Genomic DNA, 18,032 nt, shown 5'->3' with positions numbered 1-18,032 from the left:
ATTCCATGTACGTTTACATTTTGTCATTTGTGTCACTGTCTGCAAAGAATACAGATACAGAAAGGTACAATGGGTACCATGTAACATGTGTTTTAGATTGACTCTCAGATGTTTTTGAACATTGAAAAATACATTTCTCAAACACCAATTGGGTATCATAGAAAAGCTCTTTGTGTGAAACTCGGTAGCTTTTAAGTGGTGGGATTTCTTTGACTGTTTGTCCATGTTCATATTTTATTAATAATGGTATGAATAATAAAATGTAAGAATGTAATTTATTTACTTATTTTAGAATCGGCCTAACATTTGATCCATTGTGAGGCTGAGGGGAGGGGTGTAGTTCTCAGAGCAATGCATCTAATATGGCATTATTTGTAATTCACAAATGAAAGACACAAAAACCCTTTCGAAAGCTTTTTTGGTTTCGTGTAGCACAGCCACCATGTTGTGAGGCCATTTCAGAGTTGGGTTTCCCGTTGGGTTCTGGCCGACCTCTGTAGAGCTTTCAAATAGACCTCATATATCGGCAGAAATACATGGACTCATTGATTTTTTTTTTGTCAATAAACTCAGAAGGTTTTGTACCTGAAAATGTCTCCCCTGTTTCCCACCAAAAAACTGAAAAAAAGATGTTTTTCTTTTTTCTGCCCCCATACAGCCAATATTATGCTTAACTCTTTCCTTTCATAGAAATGAAATCTGTGGACATGTTGTTTTTGTCTGCCTCTAAAGGAATCTGCCCTTGAAATGGTGGTGAGCTGCCCCCAGCAATAACAACTTTCTACCACTAGGGAGCAGCATAATAGTCACTAGCTACTTTGCTTTTTCTGTATTGCATTGCCTCCTCAATGAGGCATTGTCATCACTGGGCCCCTTTCAAGACTGCACTCATCACACTCAGAGCCCTGAGTGATTGCCCAGAACGAGGGTAGATCAGCAATACAATTTTGTTATATTTCTCAGGATTGATTTATGATGTCTCCGGTCCCAAAATGAACCGTGGAATGACGTGAAGTTTAACTGGTAAGGGCAAGTGGCAGGAGCTCAGAGTGGGAGTTTAGGAAGCTGAGACCATACCCAGAGGGCCATGGGTGGTCCTGACTGCAGATGGGTCTCCACTGTGTCAGCCCTGGAACACGACACTTAGCCAGAATCGCCCCAGTTGTGTTAAAGCACACTGTGTAACACATGCAAAATACAGTCTGTTAATCACATGAGTAACTGTAATTATGCCTCCTGAGTCATTGGGTACTGCCTCTTCATTGCACACAGTGATAACTGAGCTATCTGCAGATCCCATCCTGGTATTGCTGGGTGAAAAATGACAGACGGAGGTGTTAGGTAACACGTCGAGTCTGATTCTCACAGTCTGTCTTTCAGCACTGGGCCCAGGGGCTCCGCTGTTTGTGCGTTCACCGTTCCTGCTGCGCTCGAGTAATCAGGGCTTATTGTGCTGTGAATAATAATAATAATAATAATAAATAAAAAAAACTTCTGTGGGTTTGACGTCTTTGAAGCAGAGAGTGCTAGAGAGGCCTGGACTGGAGAGGTGAACCCTTTCCCTTTTTTTTTTTTTTTTTTGTTAACATTATCGTCATTTAGCAGACGCTCTTACCCACATCACCTCACAAAGCGTGCCTAATAAAGTGGCATTGAAAAGTTGCACAAACAGGACACATGTGAGCAAGCCTCAGTGCCAGATGTAGTGTGGGGATCTGCAGCACGTGACTACATCAGTATGTGTGATATGTGATGGTGTGTGCTGTTGGTTTCCCTTAGCTCCTCGCCTGTATAGTCGGGTTGCACAAGTTCACTTGCGGTTGGACTTGAATGGTGTTGGGCTCACACTCACTGGTCTGGGAGTGCTGTTAGCCTGGTCTGACACTGTTGCTCATTCAGCTTGAATGGACACACTTCTCTTCTTTTGTGCTGGAAGTCGCTGTGGATAAGAGCGTCTACCAAACGAATGTAATGTAATGTAACATAATGTAACGTGTATAACCTGTAGCATATTCATGTAATTTCTGTTCAGTAAGTAATTCATTAAGATTCATTTTATGTTTTATGTATTTTGCATATATTTAAGTTAATTTTTTATAGGGTCCTAGAGCAACAGGACAAACTGAAAAATGTGTGGAAGAAAAATCTTTTTCTCTCATCATCAGTGCAGACTTACCAACAACATGCATTTGTGTCTCAGAGGGCTTTTAGCAGATAAACCCGTGCTGAAGGAGTGGAACATAACTGAGCAGCTGGAGCTAAAACCAGCAAAGACAGTGGATCAGGAACAGTGCTTTAATAGGACCCACATACAGATGTACTGGTGCACGAGATCTTGAAGTCCTAACGTTGGGGGAAGAAGTTAAGCTACACAATAATGGCTCTACTGGACAGTGATAATTGTAGGCATTTTCATTCAGGCTAAATGGTACACTTTGTGCTGAAGAGTACTCTTGCAGAACATTTGAATTAAGGATCTGAACTACAGCTGGATTGACTACTTGCAGAATGAGACAGGTTCATAGTAACATGTTTGATTGTGTGGGGTTTTTAGTGTAATGTTTTTGCTGTTGTTAGTATTTAATTGCTGTGTTTATGGCATGAGTTGTACAGATCCCTCTGTGGGGAAAATTGCTGTGATTTTTTTTTTTTTATTCGATTGGACATCTCCAAAACAGCGCATGCATTTAAATTTGGAACACATGCATTTTTCTCCCTTGATTAGCTAACTCTCATTGGCCGTTTGGAGACTTATTTAATAGTTCTCCTGCTGATTGATGCAACTACAGCAGAATAATTTCGCATTGTTCCGGAATACTCTCACAGACGATGCGCCCGTGAAGTGTCTGACCTGAATTAAGTGTTGATTACGTCCAATCAATTATGCCATCCGTCATTTAATCAAATTGAAGCAGATGCACAGGAAAGTAATAGACATTGTAACGCTTTGATGATTTTATGTAAATTAGCTCTGAGGTGCTTTTTTTTTAATGCCGATAGCCCCGTGCGAGGTCATGCTCCTGTAAATAGCAGTCGAATTCCCTGTCTTTGTAGTGGATGGACAGAGTGTGCCCTGCTGGTTGACTGTGGTGCCGGTAGTCAGAGATCATGAATGAATCGTTCTCCATTCGGCTAACTGGACCACCGGCCCTGAGTCATTCTTAGGGCACCGGGCTGGGGACCATACCGGAGCAGGGCCAGCGCTCAGCAGCGTCAGAGAAGCTTAGATCAATGTGTGTTGTATAGTAATTGAGCCCTCTGTTCGGCTGTGTTGTACCGTGCTGTATTTCTGGGTCAGGGTCTCTGCCTGTTTCTTGCAGCTCTGTTGCGCTGTGTTGTGCATTAAGTTTGAGTGCGTCAGGATGACTGCCTGTTTCTGGTAGCCATGTTGACCCGTGTTGTGTGTTCAGTGTGAGTGGGTCAGGATCTCTGCCTGCTTCTGGTAGCTGTGTTGGGCTGGGATGTATCTTCAGTGTACGTGGGTGAGGGTCTGTCTACCTGTTCCTGGAGGCTGTGTTGACCTGTGCTGTGCGTTCAGTGTGAACGGGTCAGAATGTCTCCCCTATCTGTTTCTGGCGCATGGAGCCTCTGGTTCATGCAGAAACTGCGTGGACTCAGGCCAGAACATCATTCCCTGTAAGGCTGGAAGAGGCAAGGGGAGAAGGGAGGTTTGAGCGAGTGGGCGACGTTTGACTTGCATGGAGCCAGAGGAGCATGATATCTGTCGGTTTATTTTTCCGTTGTGTGACTCACCGAGCGTGCCTGCACAGGAAGGCCGTCCGATAAACATTCAGAGCCACTGAAAGCATCTGACAGCTTGGCTCCCGTCGCCGGGCGCCAGTTGCCAGTAATTTTTTTTACCCAGCAAGCGGAGCACAGAAATGAGTCACCCGCACACCTGCTGATCGTATTCCAGCAGATTTTCTCTGCGGAGTGTTAATCGCCTTTATCGCCCGCTCTTTCAACGGTATCCCAGGTAATCTTACTGGACGTTGTTTCGTTGGAAACAGCTATTGTCGCCCGAGCGGAGCTGCCGCAGGTGTCGAGCCGGACGCGCGGCCCCGCCCTCCCGCCCGCTGTTCCGGGTCACCGTGACTGGTGCCGGTGGGTGAGGAGGAAAGGAGCCAGAGGTGCTAATTATTACCTGTGAAACATTGCTAGATGTGCCGCGGTGGCTCAGATGCACCTTACACTGCACACAGCTGTGCGCACGCCGCGCGGTTTCTGCATCATCGTACTCCGTCAGGGGTCGGTAAACACTCACGCGTACACACACGCGCCCTTTGGCTTTCATTTTTGTTTGTTCTCCCACAGCACGGCATGTCTGTGGGAGTCTGCGGGACCGGAGGCAGCCCCCGTTTACAGTGCTCTATATAAGTACTGATGCCCCTGCCGTGGCGGTGGTCAGTTTGAAAGGGTAGAATGACCATGTTGCTGGCTAATTTGCAGTGGGCTGTTAGATGTATAGATATGTGTGAATGATTTATATGTATTGGTATATGTATATAAATGTGTATATCTCATGTACAGCACCAAGTTTGGACAGACATACTCATAGAATGCTTTATGTTTTACTATTTGCCACATTTTATAATAATACTAAAGACATCAAAACAATGAAATACCACAAATGGGATTATATAGTGACCAAAAAGTGTTAAAAATCAAAACTATGTTATATTTCAGATTCTTCAAAGTAGCCATATATTAGCACAATATTTTTTAAAGTGAATTTTTTTTTTGTTTTGGAAAGAAATTCATAGGCATCAACTTCACTGCTTGTATTTGTCTGAGAAACACATTTCAAGCATTTAAGCGTGTGTCTTTAGAACAACATGTCTTTAAGATGAGAAACATGCATTTAATCAGGTGTGTCCAAACTTTTGACTGGTACTGTATGTGGTGCAGGTAAAATGGTAAAATGAGAGTGCTCTTTCAAACCAGAAACTAGAAAACCTTGCAAGTAATCCATACACTGGGATGCACACAGCCTCAGAAATGTATGTGTGTGTGTGCGTCAGGCTTTCAGATGGAAGGAGCCAGGCGCAGACCGGAATGCCAAACCAGGTATTTATTTGACAGCAAGCCAAAAAACAGTAGTCATAAAACAGTCCGAGTTGAAACCAGATAATCCACAGGCAGAAATCCAAAATCACAAGGCAAGGTCAAAATCCCAAAAAATACAGGCAGAAAGTCAAAAACCAGGGCAAGCAGATATAAACAGGTGGGAATGAAAGAGACGAATACACTGAGACGAACTAGCAGTGAAACAAGGCAGACAGAGGGGTATATATGCACGGGCTGGTGATGAGTTAACAGGGAACAGGTGAGCAGGACGGTCTTCAGGTGGTGGGTGTGGCAGAAGGGCAGATAGGCCGGACAGGAGGTGGGGCGACGGAGCACACGGGCCGTAACAAAAACACGCAAAAAACAAACAAAAGACACACCCACACTGACCGACAGGAAGACAGAAACACCATACAAGCAAGACATCAAGCTGAAGTACTGACAGTGTGTGTGTGTGTGTGTGTGTATCACGTATGTACATAGATATAATATAATACAGGACCGCTCTCATGTATGTGGTGGAGGTGTTTGGTAAAACAGCGGCCAGCTGAGTCACACAGTGCGATACTGCCGTTCACAAAGCCACTTTGCTGTTGTTTTTGTGTGTTGTTTTCTGTTTCTTTGGACGCCCTTTTGCGTTAAGATCAGTGCCAGGAGATCGCCGCTGGAGTTTTGTTCATTTCGGCTTCATTATTTATAATACTATTCAAAAGTAAAAACTAACGCGAACCCTTATTGGGAGCTGGTCTGGTGATGCAGGGACCTATGTTGCATGCTGGGAAATAAAGAGGTCTGCTGGGGAGTCTTTTGGACCCAAACGGCAGCTTGTCTCCCATGCCCTGCCATGTGGGCGATTGCATCCTAGCTGAGTGCCTTGCATTGTTTTTCCTTGTTTTCATTTAGTTACATTGGTTACATTACATTACATTATTGTCATTTATCAGACACTCTTACCCAGAGCAACTTCTAATTTCATCCATTTATACAGCTGGAAATTTATTGAGGTCATTGTGGGTTAAGTGCCTTGCTTGTGGGTGCAACAGCAGTGACCAAGCAGGGGAATTTAACCAGCGTCCTTTCGGTTACAAGCCCTGCTCCTTACCACTATGGTACACCACTCGCCATTATCTTACACGCCATTCACACTCCCTATCTCTGGAAGTGGGTTGCTGGGTCAAGGATATGCAGAATAGGGGGTCGTGAATAGGATGGTACCACTGGAAGAAACACTTCCTGGCAGTGCGCTACAGCAATGTCTGTCTCGACAGCGGACAAGGGTACGGACATGCAAGATCTGACACCCCCTGCCACAGCATCTGGCGTGTGAAGATCACACTCCGACGGGCTGCAGATTCAACCATGCACTCTGGGAAAAGTGGCAAAGGAGAAAAAAAGAAATGTCCTGCAGCAATCATTTCAGCCCACTTTTGCTCAAGTTGAAAAGTTATTTGGCATGATTGGCACCGAGGGGGGTGGGAAATGACATGGTTCGTAATAAGCTTTTAGAAGCAGTTATTTTATTGAGAAAGCTGCGCTACGAAAAGCTCCAGAGTCCTCACTTACCGCGGCTGCCATTAGCATGAAGGCCAGTAGGGGAAAAGAGCACTGAATGGAGCTGGATGAGGATGAACTCGTAGGTCACACTGACTGCAATTACACACACTCACACTGGAGAGCCTGCAGGTCCGCAGTGGAAAACGCTGTTCGGAATTTTCTCCCATTTCACAACACCGGTGGGCATTTATGTAAACCTGTGTTTAACCTGGAAGGTCAGCAAAGACATGGGGACCAAGGCGAGGGGGGAAATGTTACGTACTGCATAGCCAATCAGTGGCAGTTGTTTGGTTGCCAGGCTGAGGTCACCATTTTGGGAATTTGACCTGGACATAAAGGTTAGAACCTCTACTCTTTTGTGCTAACTGTCGTGGGATCCTCTATGACATGACCTTGGTTTAGCATCTCGTGCAAATGATGCCATCACCTACAGGCCAGTATCCCAGAAGCTTTGCTTTTAAAGGTGGATTTGAGAGAACGACACCTTCAGAAAGTCCGACAGCACCCTCCTTTCTCCAGAAGGTCTCCCCTCCTAGGACTAACCTTGTGTAGCCCCACTCAGTTTTAGGCACCAGACACAAGAGGGTCACGCTGATCTAACATGAACCGTTTGTATTAGCGTGAAGGGTTCAAACAGGACTACAAAACCCCAAACTACGTCTGTTCGTAGGGTCACAGTGTAGCATAGTGGTAAGGAGCAGGGCTTGTCCCCAAAGGTTGCTGGTTTGATTCCCCGCTGGGGCACTGTTGCTGTACCCCTGGGCGAGGTACTCAACCCACAATTGCCTCGATAAATATCCAGCTGTATTAATGGATAACATGTAAAAATTGTAACCTGTATAAGCTGCTCTGGATAAGAGTATCTGCTAAATGACAATAGTGTAATGTAATGCGAAGACTGTCCAAGTCCCACAGATAATTACCGTTATTTGTGCAAAAATGATAGCAAGACACCCAAGCTGTCCACATCGATACGTAATTACACATTCATTAAGGTTGCAAAGCGGTGAGGAAACAGAACAGCAAGTGATGCAGATAATCAGAAGAGAATATTTGCAAAAGCCTGCAAAATATGCGCTCTGCAAAATGTTTTGTTCAGTGTTCTGTAATTGTTCACGCTGCGCACATGTATGGTATCGGTCTGTTTGGCACTGTGTTGAAGTGACCATTGAAGTTTCGCACAGAGACAGGCGCAAGCTTTAATTTTTAAAGGGTGAACATTGATTTTGCAATCAGCCATAACACATACGGTTGCTCATGTGGAGCTCAAAAAATTAGATAAGCGCAAAAAATGACACGCTTCTGTATTTGTGGTTCTGGCCAATTTATTGGTCAATCTGGTCAACTGATTCGTGTCTAACTTCAGGAGTAGTGAGCGTATCAGGAATAGTTGTGGTCTGAAGTGGAATTTAATGGCTGAAGTGCTGCATTTGCACTAAAGAGAAATACTTTGTGTCTCCGAAAGTTCACACGTACACACAGACTCAAGGGTAGGAAAGCAGTGCCCTGTACCTTATCACTTGTTACTACCATTCAACACTGGCACAAAAGGAACCGTGATTTCACACACACACACACACACACACACACACACACACACACACACACACAGCATTGCCCATACAGCGATGCCCATAGGGGACTTTAATCACACAGAAACACACTCTGTCTCTCTCTCTCTACACTCACCGCCACACATACACACACACACACACACACATACACAGTGATATCTGTGACAGAGCTCCTTTTGCCACCCATTTTGTGCCCCCCCGATTACCTCCAGTGCGCCCTCTGGTGTTGGGAAAGCGGGGTGGAGGAAGGAGACCCTTTCTTCCCCTCCGGCGGGGGTTAGCACATGCCATGGGCGTGCATCTCAGCCAGCCGCGGCTGAGAGCCCGTCATTGTGCTGGAGAGGTTTATTTCAGGCCTTTTTCAGCCTCAGCTTCGCTCAGCCAGGCTGTTGCTAGGTCCCCAGGAGCTACGAGAGGGGCTCGGCTTCCAAACGCCCCCCCCAGCCCCGTCTCAGGGGAAGCACCCACTTTAAAGTGTTCCAAGTGGAGCCGGCCCTTTATCTCTCTGACATCTGGAACCAGGATGTACACACACCAGCCCCAGATCTGACATGCCTTTCAAGGTCTCTGCTGAAAAGAAAAGAAAGACGAAACAGCTGGAAATGGGGGGAAAAAAGGCAGTAGAGATCATTCTTGGCAGGTAACCTCAAGAGCCCCACCCTGTGTAGAGCCTGATCATTCAGAAAACAAAATCCGAAAAAACAAACATACAAAAAAAAATCCAAAGGATGAGATCGTACTGTTGTCATAGTAATGTTGAAATGATATTCACTATTCAGGAACACATGAGACTTAACTGCAGCATAAATAACAAACTGCACTATGTGTTTAAAAATCAATCAATCAAATTACTTGTTAGTACATTTTTACAGTTGAGGTTGTCACAAAGCACTGTAGATGAAGCATAATGGATTTTCCAGAGGGAATTAAAAAAAAAAAAAAAAAGAGAAAACCTGGACTAATTGGAGGAAAAATTATTGCCAGACCCAGGTAAAGGGGCGGTCAAGAAATTAGTAGAAATTCTAACAACAGGGTAACACCTCCCCTTTATCCGTTCATTTCAGCAGTTCCATTTTATGGCCAGTGAGGTGGACAGTGGGTGGCATGGTGGCCTCGAGCAGGCTCTGAGTGGGGATCCTCCATGTAACAGTAGGCAGTGCAATAGGGACTGTCAGGGCATCTTGTTGGTTGCAGCTGGTAGATTAGCAGGTGGCGGTACCCCACAGGGACTTGTTGCTCAGATGGGAAGAAACGGAGAGAGGGGGGGAAGAGAGAGAAAGACAGGGAGAGAGGAAGAGAAGGTAGTGGTTAGAATGGGATGAATGGGGAATTTTGTGTGCACTATGTTATGAGGCAGTGTGACATTGTGTAGCCTCAGCAGAGATAAACTATGGCGGTATACAAAGGGGGGATTAGCAGAAAGGATAAGACCCATGGCGATGGAGGTGATCGGAGACTGCCCCATTTGAAAGTAAGGGAAAAAAGTGACAGGCCACAGTGAAGACGTTTCATAGCACCAAAAATGTTCTGTAGCCACGGATCACCCTCCTTCTCAGTGCCCAATGTGACCATAAGACCTACTGCAGAGATAAAATTTCAATTTAGACTGAGAAATTGAGAATATGACTGGTTTCCTAACATAATTAGGTAGGCTATTCCATAGCTCTGTGTTAAAAGGCCATACCACCAGATTTTTTTTTTTTTTTTTCAATTTCTGGAACCATCAGCAAACCAACCACGTGTGAATGAAGTAATCAGACAGGTTATAGGGGCTCAAAAGATCGTCTAGGTACATGTGCACAAGTCCGATAAAAGCCTTAACGTTTAGAAGCACCTTTTCAAGTTACTTTGACCGAGGGAATTGCAGTAGTCCAACTGAGATGTAAAAAAAAAATGCATGAACTAGTTTTTGTGTTTGTCATGGAAAGAAAAGGACTAATGCTGGCAGTATTTTGTAGCTGATAAATGCCTTTCTTGAAATGCTCTTGTATGTTGTTAACAGTTGTAATTCCAATGTCCATAACAAGTGACTTAGGGGGGCCTGAGTGACTAATTTGAGCACAAAATTTGCCATGGTAGAATGAGAGTTTTTTTGGGCCTAGGACTATCATTTCAATTTTACCTTAATTTAGAAGCAATGTCATCCAGAGCATTATGTCTGTAAGACATGCTTCAGGTCTTAAGATCTGGAGAAGTTCACCAGGCTTCACTGAGACATATAGCTGCATGTCCATTAGCATAAAAGTGAAAGTTTATTTCATGCTAACGGATGACATTGCGAGTGGCAACATATGAAGTGAGAACAGCAAGACATATGGAGATGCAAGACAGGTCCAAGGGGAAACTTACAGAGATGGAAGGGCGGAAGGGAGAGAAACGCGGATTACAATGATATGTGCTATTTCAGCAGGGATACTGGACAGCGAATAACGTTTTCTGTAACTCTATTGTGTCTCTGCTCATTCAAAATAGCTAAATACCGCGGCTCCGTCAGCAGTGATGACGATGGGAATAAAACAAGACACCCGGGGATTGCCTGGTTCCTACTTTGGGACTCGAACAGAGGGCGTAATTTTTCTGTTTGTACACCGTGGCTCCGTCAGCAGTGACAGCGATGATCGCGACGAGAAACTTAGCTAGGGGTCGTTCGAAACCATTACGCCCCCAGTCTGGCTTTTTATTTTTTGCCACAATCAAGACACACAAACAAACTTTATTCAAAATATTCCACTAAACAACAAAAATGGATGTTCAGTCAGGCGGATTGGGCCCAAGGTGGGCCCCTTTGTAACTGGAAGAACCGTGGGCACGGGGCAGCTACACCCTCTGCCCCCCCCTCCCCCCCCCCCCCCCGCTCGCTCCGCTACAGCTGAACGGTCTTGTAGATATTTACTGGACTTTTTTTGGAAGGCTACAAACTGTTCAGCTATAGCTCTCTCCAAATTGTTTGCGTTGAAAGGGAGATTTGATATCGGTCCGTTTTTGCTGTTGTTTTAGATCTAGATTTTTTTTCTTCAGCAGGGGCTAAACTACAGCTTGTTTTAGGGATGAAGGTACTGTATGTAGCCTGATGATAAAAAATGTCTTAACGATATTTAGCATAGGCTGACAAAGCACGGGCAGGAGATCTGACATTGATTTGCCTGGAATTGGATCAAGTGAACAGGTTGATGATTTAGACATAATTATAGACATAATTCACCCTTTAGACATAATTATCCTGTCTTGTTAATTTTGCTCAGTAGGGGAAAGTGACTCAAAGTATTGAGTCCTTTTAGATAAGATGTCAGGCCATTGTGGAGATAAAGGTAAGGGTAGATATGTCATTTCTTATTTGTTCTATTTCTGTATATAGTAAAAGTGTATGAAATCATGTCCACTACAGTGTAATCTGTTGGACAAACCTGCACAAACTGGACATCATTTAGTTTACGGTATCAAAGAAGAATCTAGAATGGTTTTTATTTTCCTCAGTTAAATTAGAAATGTATAATGATCAGGCTGATAAAAATGCATGTTTGTACCTTCTCCTAAAAAATGGACATCATTTTACAGTAAGTAATAAATGTGAGACTGATTAGCTGCATCATTACATTACATTTTTTGGAGGGGGTCCTGATTGTGGAGAGGCCCTGTTCTGGAAGCTGGTGGCTGTACCCTCCAACATGGAGCTGATTGCAACCTGCGTGTCACATTGTTACTGGTCCAGTCACAGATGCCAAATTGGTAATCAAGACCTTCAGTGGAAATGCGACCAGCAACTGTTGTCTGTTGTCTCTTTCAGGTCAAAATGGTTCTGGACAAACTGTATGAAAACAAGAAGATTGCAAGTGCCACGCACAATATTTACGCCTACAGGTACGTCACAAGAAGACAGGGGAGGAGGGAATTTGGGAATATTTATATCGCTCTCGTGGATGTGTCTTTCTGCAGAAACAAACATGTAGTTGTAACAGATCCTCCTCCTTTGAATCCCAGACGGTAAACGTCACGTGGAGACTGGATCTCTATTTCCATCCACCACACAAAATCCCCTCATCAGAATCCCCCTGTACCGCAACCCTGTGGTGCAGTCATACATTAGCTTAAACCGTGTTTAATATCGATTTTCAGGATTCGGAGAACACAGTGGAGCAGTTCCTGATGCTTAATCATCTTTTTTCAGACAACGAAACAGCAGGACAGCCTTGATACAAGTCTCTCAGTAATAATTTGAGAGGGGGGAAAAAAAAATAATTAGCCTACTCATCGCTGTCGTAGAGAAATGTCTGGACCCAGCTGTTCAGGAACAGAGTGAAGACTCCTGTTAAACAGCTAAGTGATTGAATTACAGAGGGCAGCCACGTTCCTTTGTTAGAGGGAAATTAGAATCGGTCTGCGCGGGCCTCCGGGGCCGCAGCTTGAGATTTTTTATTTTTCCCTATCTCTCTCTCTCTCTGCCTCTCTCTCTCTTCCTCTCTCCATCTTCCTCTCCCCGGTCGGTTTGTGTCTGTGCCTCCAGTCAGCCCTCTGATAACTCCAACAATGATCGTACAGGCAGACAACACAGAGGATATTAGCAGACTTTAAATTCAAATTCATTTCCCCTCTCTCTCTGTAATAAAACATGCACTTCATTACAACTTTGGCGCACAGTTCGGGGGGGGGGGGGGGTCGGTCACAATGGCACCACTGTGGCAGATGAGGACACATACCCAGCATCATCATCACAGCATGTCATCACTGGAGGGGGGGGGTTAGGGGGGTGGGCACGGATAGGGGGTAAGGGGGAGAGCGCCAGAAGGTCGAGAGGGGATTAAGGGCCAGGTGATGTTGACATTCAGATAGGTTTGAACTCCCGAATCGCAGCGGGGTGACCCCACGTTAAAGAGGCCTCTCCCAGCCGTCTTGGCTCGTCTGAAACGAGCTTCGCGAGGTAAACCCGGGCCCAGTCAGCGAGCTGGAATCGCTTTTCCTCTTAATGGTTCATTAACTTCAGGGTGAAGCGATTCGTTCTTTCAGTTCATTCACTGTGGAAGAGGAAAGTAGGGTGCAAAGAAAGAGTGGATAAGGACACCCAGCAAAAGCAAAAACTGGAGAAAGGGTAGTTTTAGGTTTAGTTTAGGTAATATACAGGTGATACTCACCTGTGGCTCACCGAGGTGCGAACCGCTGGCCTTTGGGCCCGTCGGGGTGGCCACCCAGAGCCAAATCGCCATGGCTACGTGCCCGCTGCGGTCACGTCCATGACAACATCATATTTGTCCCATCAGCCAGCAGGAAGTGACAGCTATCGCCAACGCTTACCATAAGCGCATCCTCAGTTCCTGTGGCCGAGCATAGCCTCGCTCTCATACCCTCCGCTTAATCAGATCACTGTTATCGTTTTGCGATAAGCACGTCATCAGGAACAAAACATGCTTTGCGGGAAAGGAGACACAGATTCTCAGAGCTCAGCATTCTCCGTATCGCGCCAAAAATCCCCATCCCCCCTTCCTGCCAGTGCTTTTATATGATGGTTTTCTTGCAAGCCGTTCAGCACATTTAACCGCCTCTAAGCAGAGACTTTATCGCAGTCTTCAGAGGCCTGCAGAGCGCCGAGCAGCTGGCTGGAGCTTTTTGGCGTCAGGGCCGCGATCGCCCAGATTGCAATACGAACAGCATGCATTATATATGAGTATGAATTTGCCCAGCTCATTATGTACATTATTTATGTTTATGGCAGATGTCCTTGTCCAGAGCAGCATCGGTCTCCACGGCTTAAGATACACATTTGCATATGCGTGTTTACTGAAGCAATTCAGATTAAGTGTCTCGTCTACGGGTACAACAGCAGCACCCCACCTGGGAGCTTAAATGGCAAACTTCGGGCTGGAAGAGGTGGTCCTTTACCGCTACAACACACTGCTGTCCAGAAAGCCGCCGTTATATAAAAACATACCTGGGACTGTACAGACCCCTGTTCATTAGAACAAGCGTGGGCTATTAATAGGTTTGATGGACTTGGTATTATCACCCCCCTGACCTTCACAGCCACGGGGGCACAACTCCCAGGCACGTAATTACCTGGGAGCCCCCACACCCGGCTCTATCACAGGGGACTAATTGAGAGCCGCTCATTACTCCAGCGGGCAAGGTCACTGTCTGCAGTGGACTCCACTGATTACCTCCACCACCCCTCAGTAGGACATGGCTGGGTAAGTTGAAGTTACTCGCCATTGCTGGGTGAGTTGAAGTTACATTACATAACATTATTGGCATTTAGCAGGCACTCTTATCCAGAACAACTCAGGTTACAATTTTTATATGTTATCCGTTTATACAGCTGGATATTCACAGAGGCAATTTTGGGTTAAGTACCTTCCCCAAGGGTAATCTTTCAGTTACGAGCTCTGCTCCTTACTACTATGCCACACTGCCGCCTTCAAAGTTAAACGCAAATGTTGAATGAATCCTCAGGTTAATGTCTGCAACTTGTAGGAGAAAATGAAAAAACGGTACATGAAGCTGACTCATGATGGACTCCTTCCCCCACGCCCAAACCCCACCAAAAAAAATAAACAGTGCAGTAATATTTTCATTACATTTTTGGCATTTGGCAGACACTCTAACAACGTGTGAGAACGGCTTACGTGGGTTGCCGTTTTTTACGCATTATCCATTTATATCATCCAGCTGGCTTTTTACTGAGGCAATTCTACATTAAGTACCTTTTAATGTAAATATACAATGTTACCCTTAATTACCTTAAGGGTAATATATTTATTTGCTTAGTAAGCACGCTTTCACGCATACTCAGTGTACATATTGTGTGTCTCTCAAATACAGTATCATCCATCCACACAGTTGCATATTCAGGTCAAAGTGGCGTGTGGCTTGAGGTGAGAACTCCTGGTTACACATCCAGCTCTTGTTCCGGTGCTCCAGGAGGTGGATGAGGTCTCCCTCTATATTACTCCATCTGCATGAATCACATCACCAAGCGCTGCAATTACGCTCACGGAGTCTTGTCAATGGTCATAATTAGTGCCGTTGTGAATCATCTTTTCTTATTTTCATCCTAGGATGAGACATCATCTTTCTGCAGTGGAATAATTGTATGCCTATCAAAGCCCTGCTCAAGCTTTTCGTTCGAGTCAAATGGAAATATAAAATTCACCCTTGACATTACATAATGCAAAGCGAGACATAGGCTAACGTTACTGTGCAAGTATTTAAAGAGGGAGAAAGTGAACGAACGGCTTCATTCATGAAAATGAAACTATACAGGGGAGGAAGTTCTAAATGCCCAAACAAAAATGGGCAGCATAGTGGTAAGGAGTAGGGCTGGTAACCAAAAAGGTTGTTGGTTCAATTCCCCACTGAATTGTCTCAGTAAATGTCCAGTGTAAGTCTCTGTATAAATGGACAACATGTCAAAAAACTGTAGCCTATGTAAGTCGCTCTGGATAAGAGCGTTCGCTAAATGACAATAATGTAATGTAAAAAGCCTACTGATACTGGGTTATGGTAACACTGCCTCTCTCTGGTGCTTCTCCAGGATATACTGTGAGGACAGGCAGACCTTCATGCAGGACTGCGAGGATGATGGGGAGACAGCCGCTGGTGGGAGACTTCTTCACCTGCTGCAGGTGCGGTCCCGCCTTTCACTGCAAACACACAACCCCTACCCCCCCCCCCCCAACCGAAAATCACGCCGGATACGGGCTGTGGGTGCCTTGTGAAACAACACGTGGAAGTGCGACCTTCGTTTTATTCAGCCGGTTTCTCTGAGGTGAACTGGACAAAAAAGGCTGCAAATTACATATTGATTCTCCCGTAACGCAGCAACATCGCCTGTGTTTATCGCCAGTCTGGCCCTTTCACAGAGGGCGCTGAGGCAGGGCGGACGGGCGGCGCAGCCGTGTGCTGCAAATACTGTTTCTTCTTCTAGCATAATGTACGCCTAAGGCTTTAGCAGGGAATGCTAAGTACCCGTCTGAATCTGTGCTCATCCAGCCAGTTTAGCAGAAGAGACAGACAGACGTGTCATGTGTCATGAGAGAGCAAAGGGGGCTGGGTTTTCGGGACGGATCCGCCCGCTTATTACGATGCCGAAGGGGGAATGAAGCCCCCCCCCCCAACGTGCTCGGCCCTTCGGCAGGGAAACGGTTTCGTAATCAGGAGCGGGGCCCAGCGTCCGAGTGCTGTCTCAGAGCACTGGGGGGGGGTCATCAGAGCACCTCACAGTCAAGGACCATTCCCAATGCGCTGTAATCTAGCCCCGGCCCCCGTCCCCCGGCCCCCTCAACACCCGTCGGAATCGGGCAGCCATAATGACCCGCTATTTTGCACGCCGCCCGGGTCACTTTCATTCCCGCTTATGCTATCTCAGGTGATTGCGGTGCCTTTTTTTTGGGGGGGTTGGGGGGCATTTTTTTCCACATGTTTTATTTTATTGTTATTCCCTGAATATGAATAATATATTCCCTTAAAATGAATCCATTCGTCATCCCAAATCCATTTGTTGATTTTAATTTTGTTTTATTATTATCATTATTGTTTCGGTCAGCCAAATGCAGACTCACGCTTTTTTTGTGAAACGCGGTGATTGCCGCCACGAATGCCCGCTCTGCCGGATGACCCTTTGAAACGAACTTTATTTCGGGAATAGTGGATGGGGCTCGGGGGAGGGTTACCGAGGCTTGTTGCCGTGACGCCTCGCGCCCCAGCAGTTTGGGCTGCGGCGGGCCAGGCCTATATAAATGGAAATTACCGCCAGCGGAGTGCCCGTAATCTGCACTTTGCATGCCTGAGCAGTTGCACTTCAGGAACCAGGGAAAGCCGGGCCCGGCAGAACAATGGAATTCCTTCTAGGTATTAAAAAAAAAATTCCCATGGAAAATAGTTGTGCACATCAGCATATGATAAAATTTGAAAACTAAACAATTCATTTTTTTGAGGTGTCCAAATATATAGCTTATATGCAGAATATGTAATGTGTCAACTACTGATTTTCTTTGTACTGTTAACAATATGCCCGATGAGATATCCTAAACGATCACATTATGTGAAAATGGAAACATTTTATGTTTTTGGCTTCAAACAGAATATATATTCTCAGGTTTTAGACGGTTTTCTCTGTGTTCGCGATGTCGCGTTTGAACATACCGTGCTTTTCCGGCAGGCATAAACCTCTCTGTTTCTTGATTGTGTGGGGATCGAGCCTTGCTCAAACCTGCAAGCAGGCAGGGGATGTGCAAAGCCTGCAAGAATGGGTTATAATGAGGAACGCGAGTGGAAATGAACGCCGCGGAGGGGTGAGCGTCGGCTGCCGGGACCTCCTGCTTCACGCTCGCGCTCCGGCGTTCGAGATGAAAGGCCTGATGGGAGTGCGATCAGCGTGATGCGTTAATTACGAACAGCTCCGAGCGTACAGAACTTCACTTTGCCGTGCGTGCGGGAGGGGGGGATTCTGGGTATATGACGAAAAAGGTTAAATATTAGACCTCGCAAGCTGTGACTGGCATCCAGACTTCTTCCTCCAAAGAGCTGAGCGGTAGATGGGTTTTGTGCAATCTGTCAGGATTTCGCTCAGTCACCTGCTATGATCTCTCTCCGTTAGTCATCTGCTACGATGCAAACTGCTCCCCATTCCAAGCAGGTGTCGGAGGGCAAACTTATTACGAACTGAGAGATGAGGTAGATGCAGTCCTTTTCCTCTTTTAAGCCCGAAACTGAATCAATCAATCATTAAATGAAAAAGAGAATAAAGAGTGATTTTTTGCATCTCGTGTCCGCCCTGACGGAACAGCTAAACGTAGAGCCGTGCGACAGGAAGGAGCACGTGTCTGTGGCTTAAAACATTACCCCTGCGGT

The 18,032-nt window shown here is 45.6% G+C and overlaps 1 protein-coding gene across 3 annotated transcripts in view; it reads left to right on the top strand.

Annotated features, from left to right (window-relative positions):
* impact (impact RWD domain protein) overlaps positions 1-18,032 on the top strand; it is a 47,748-nt gene that overhangs the window by 19,932 nt on the left and 9,784 nt on the right. For 2 of the 3 annotated variants that reach the window (XM_036522620.1, XM_036522619.1), the window contains exons 8-9: positions 11,980-12,053; positions 15,715-15,805. In XM_036522620.1, coding sequence (XP_036378513.1) covers positions 11,980-12,053; positions 15,715-15,805 — 165 coding nt within the window. Of the gene's footprint in view, positions 1-11,979; positions 12,833-15,714; positions 15,806-18,032 lie in introns of those variants that run through there. The other variant, XM_036522621.1, reaches the window with a different exon arrangement.

This window comes from Megalops cyprinoides, chromosome 2 (genome assembly GCF_013368585.1).
Source record: "Megalops cyprinoides isolate fMegCyp1 chromosome 2, fMegCyp1.pri, whole genome shotgun sequence".
Classification (NCBI taxonomy): Eukaryota; Metazoa; Chordata; class Actinopteri; order Elopiformes; family Megalopidae; genus Megalops; species Megalops cyprinoides.
This window is presented reverse-complemented; position numbering and strand designations above follow the sequence as displayed.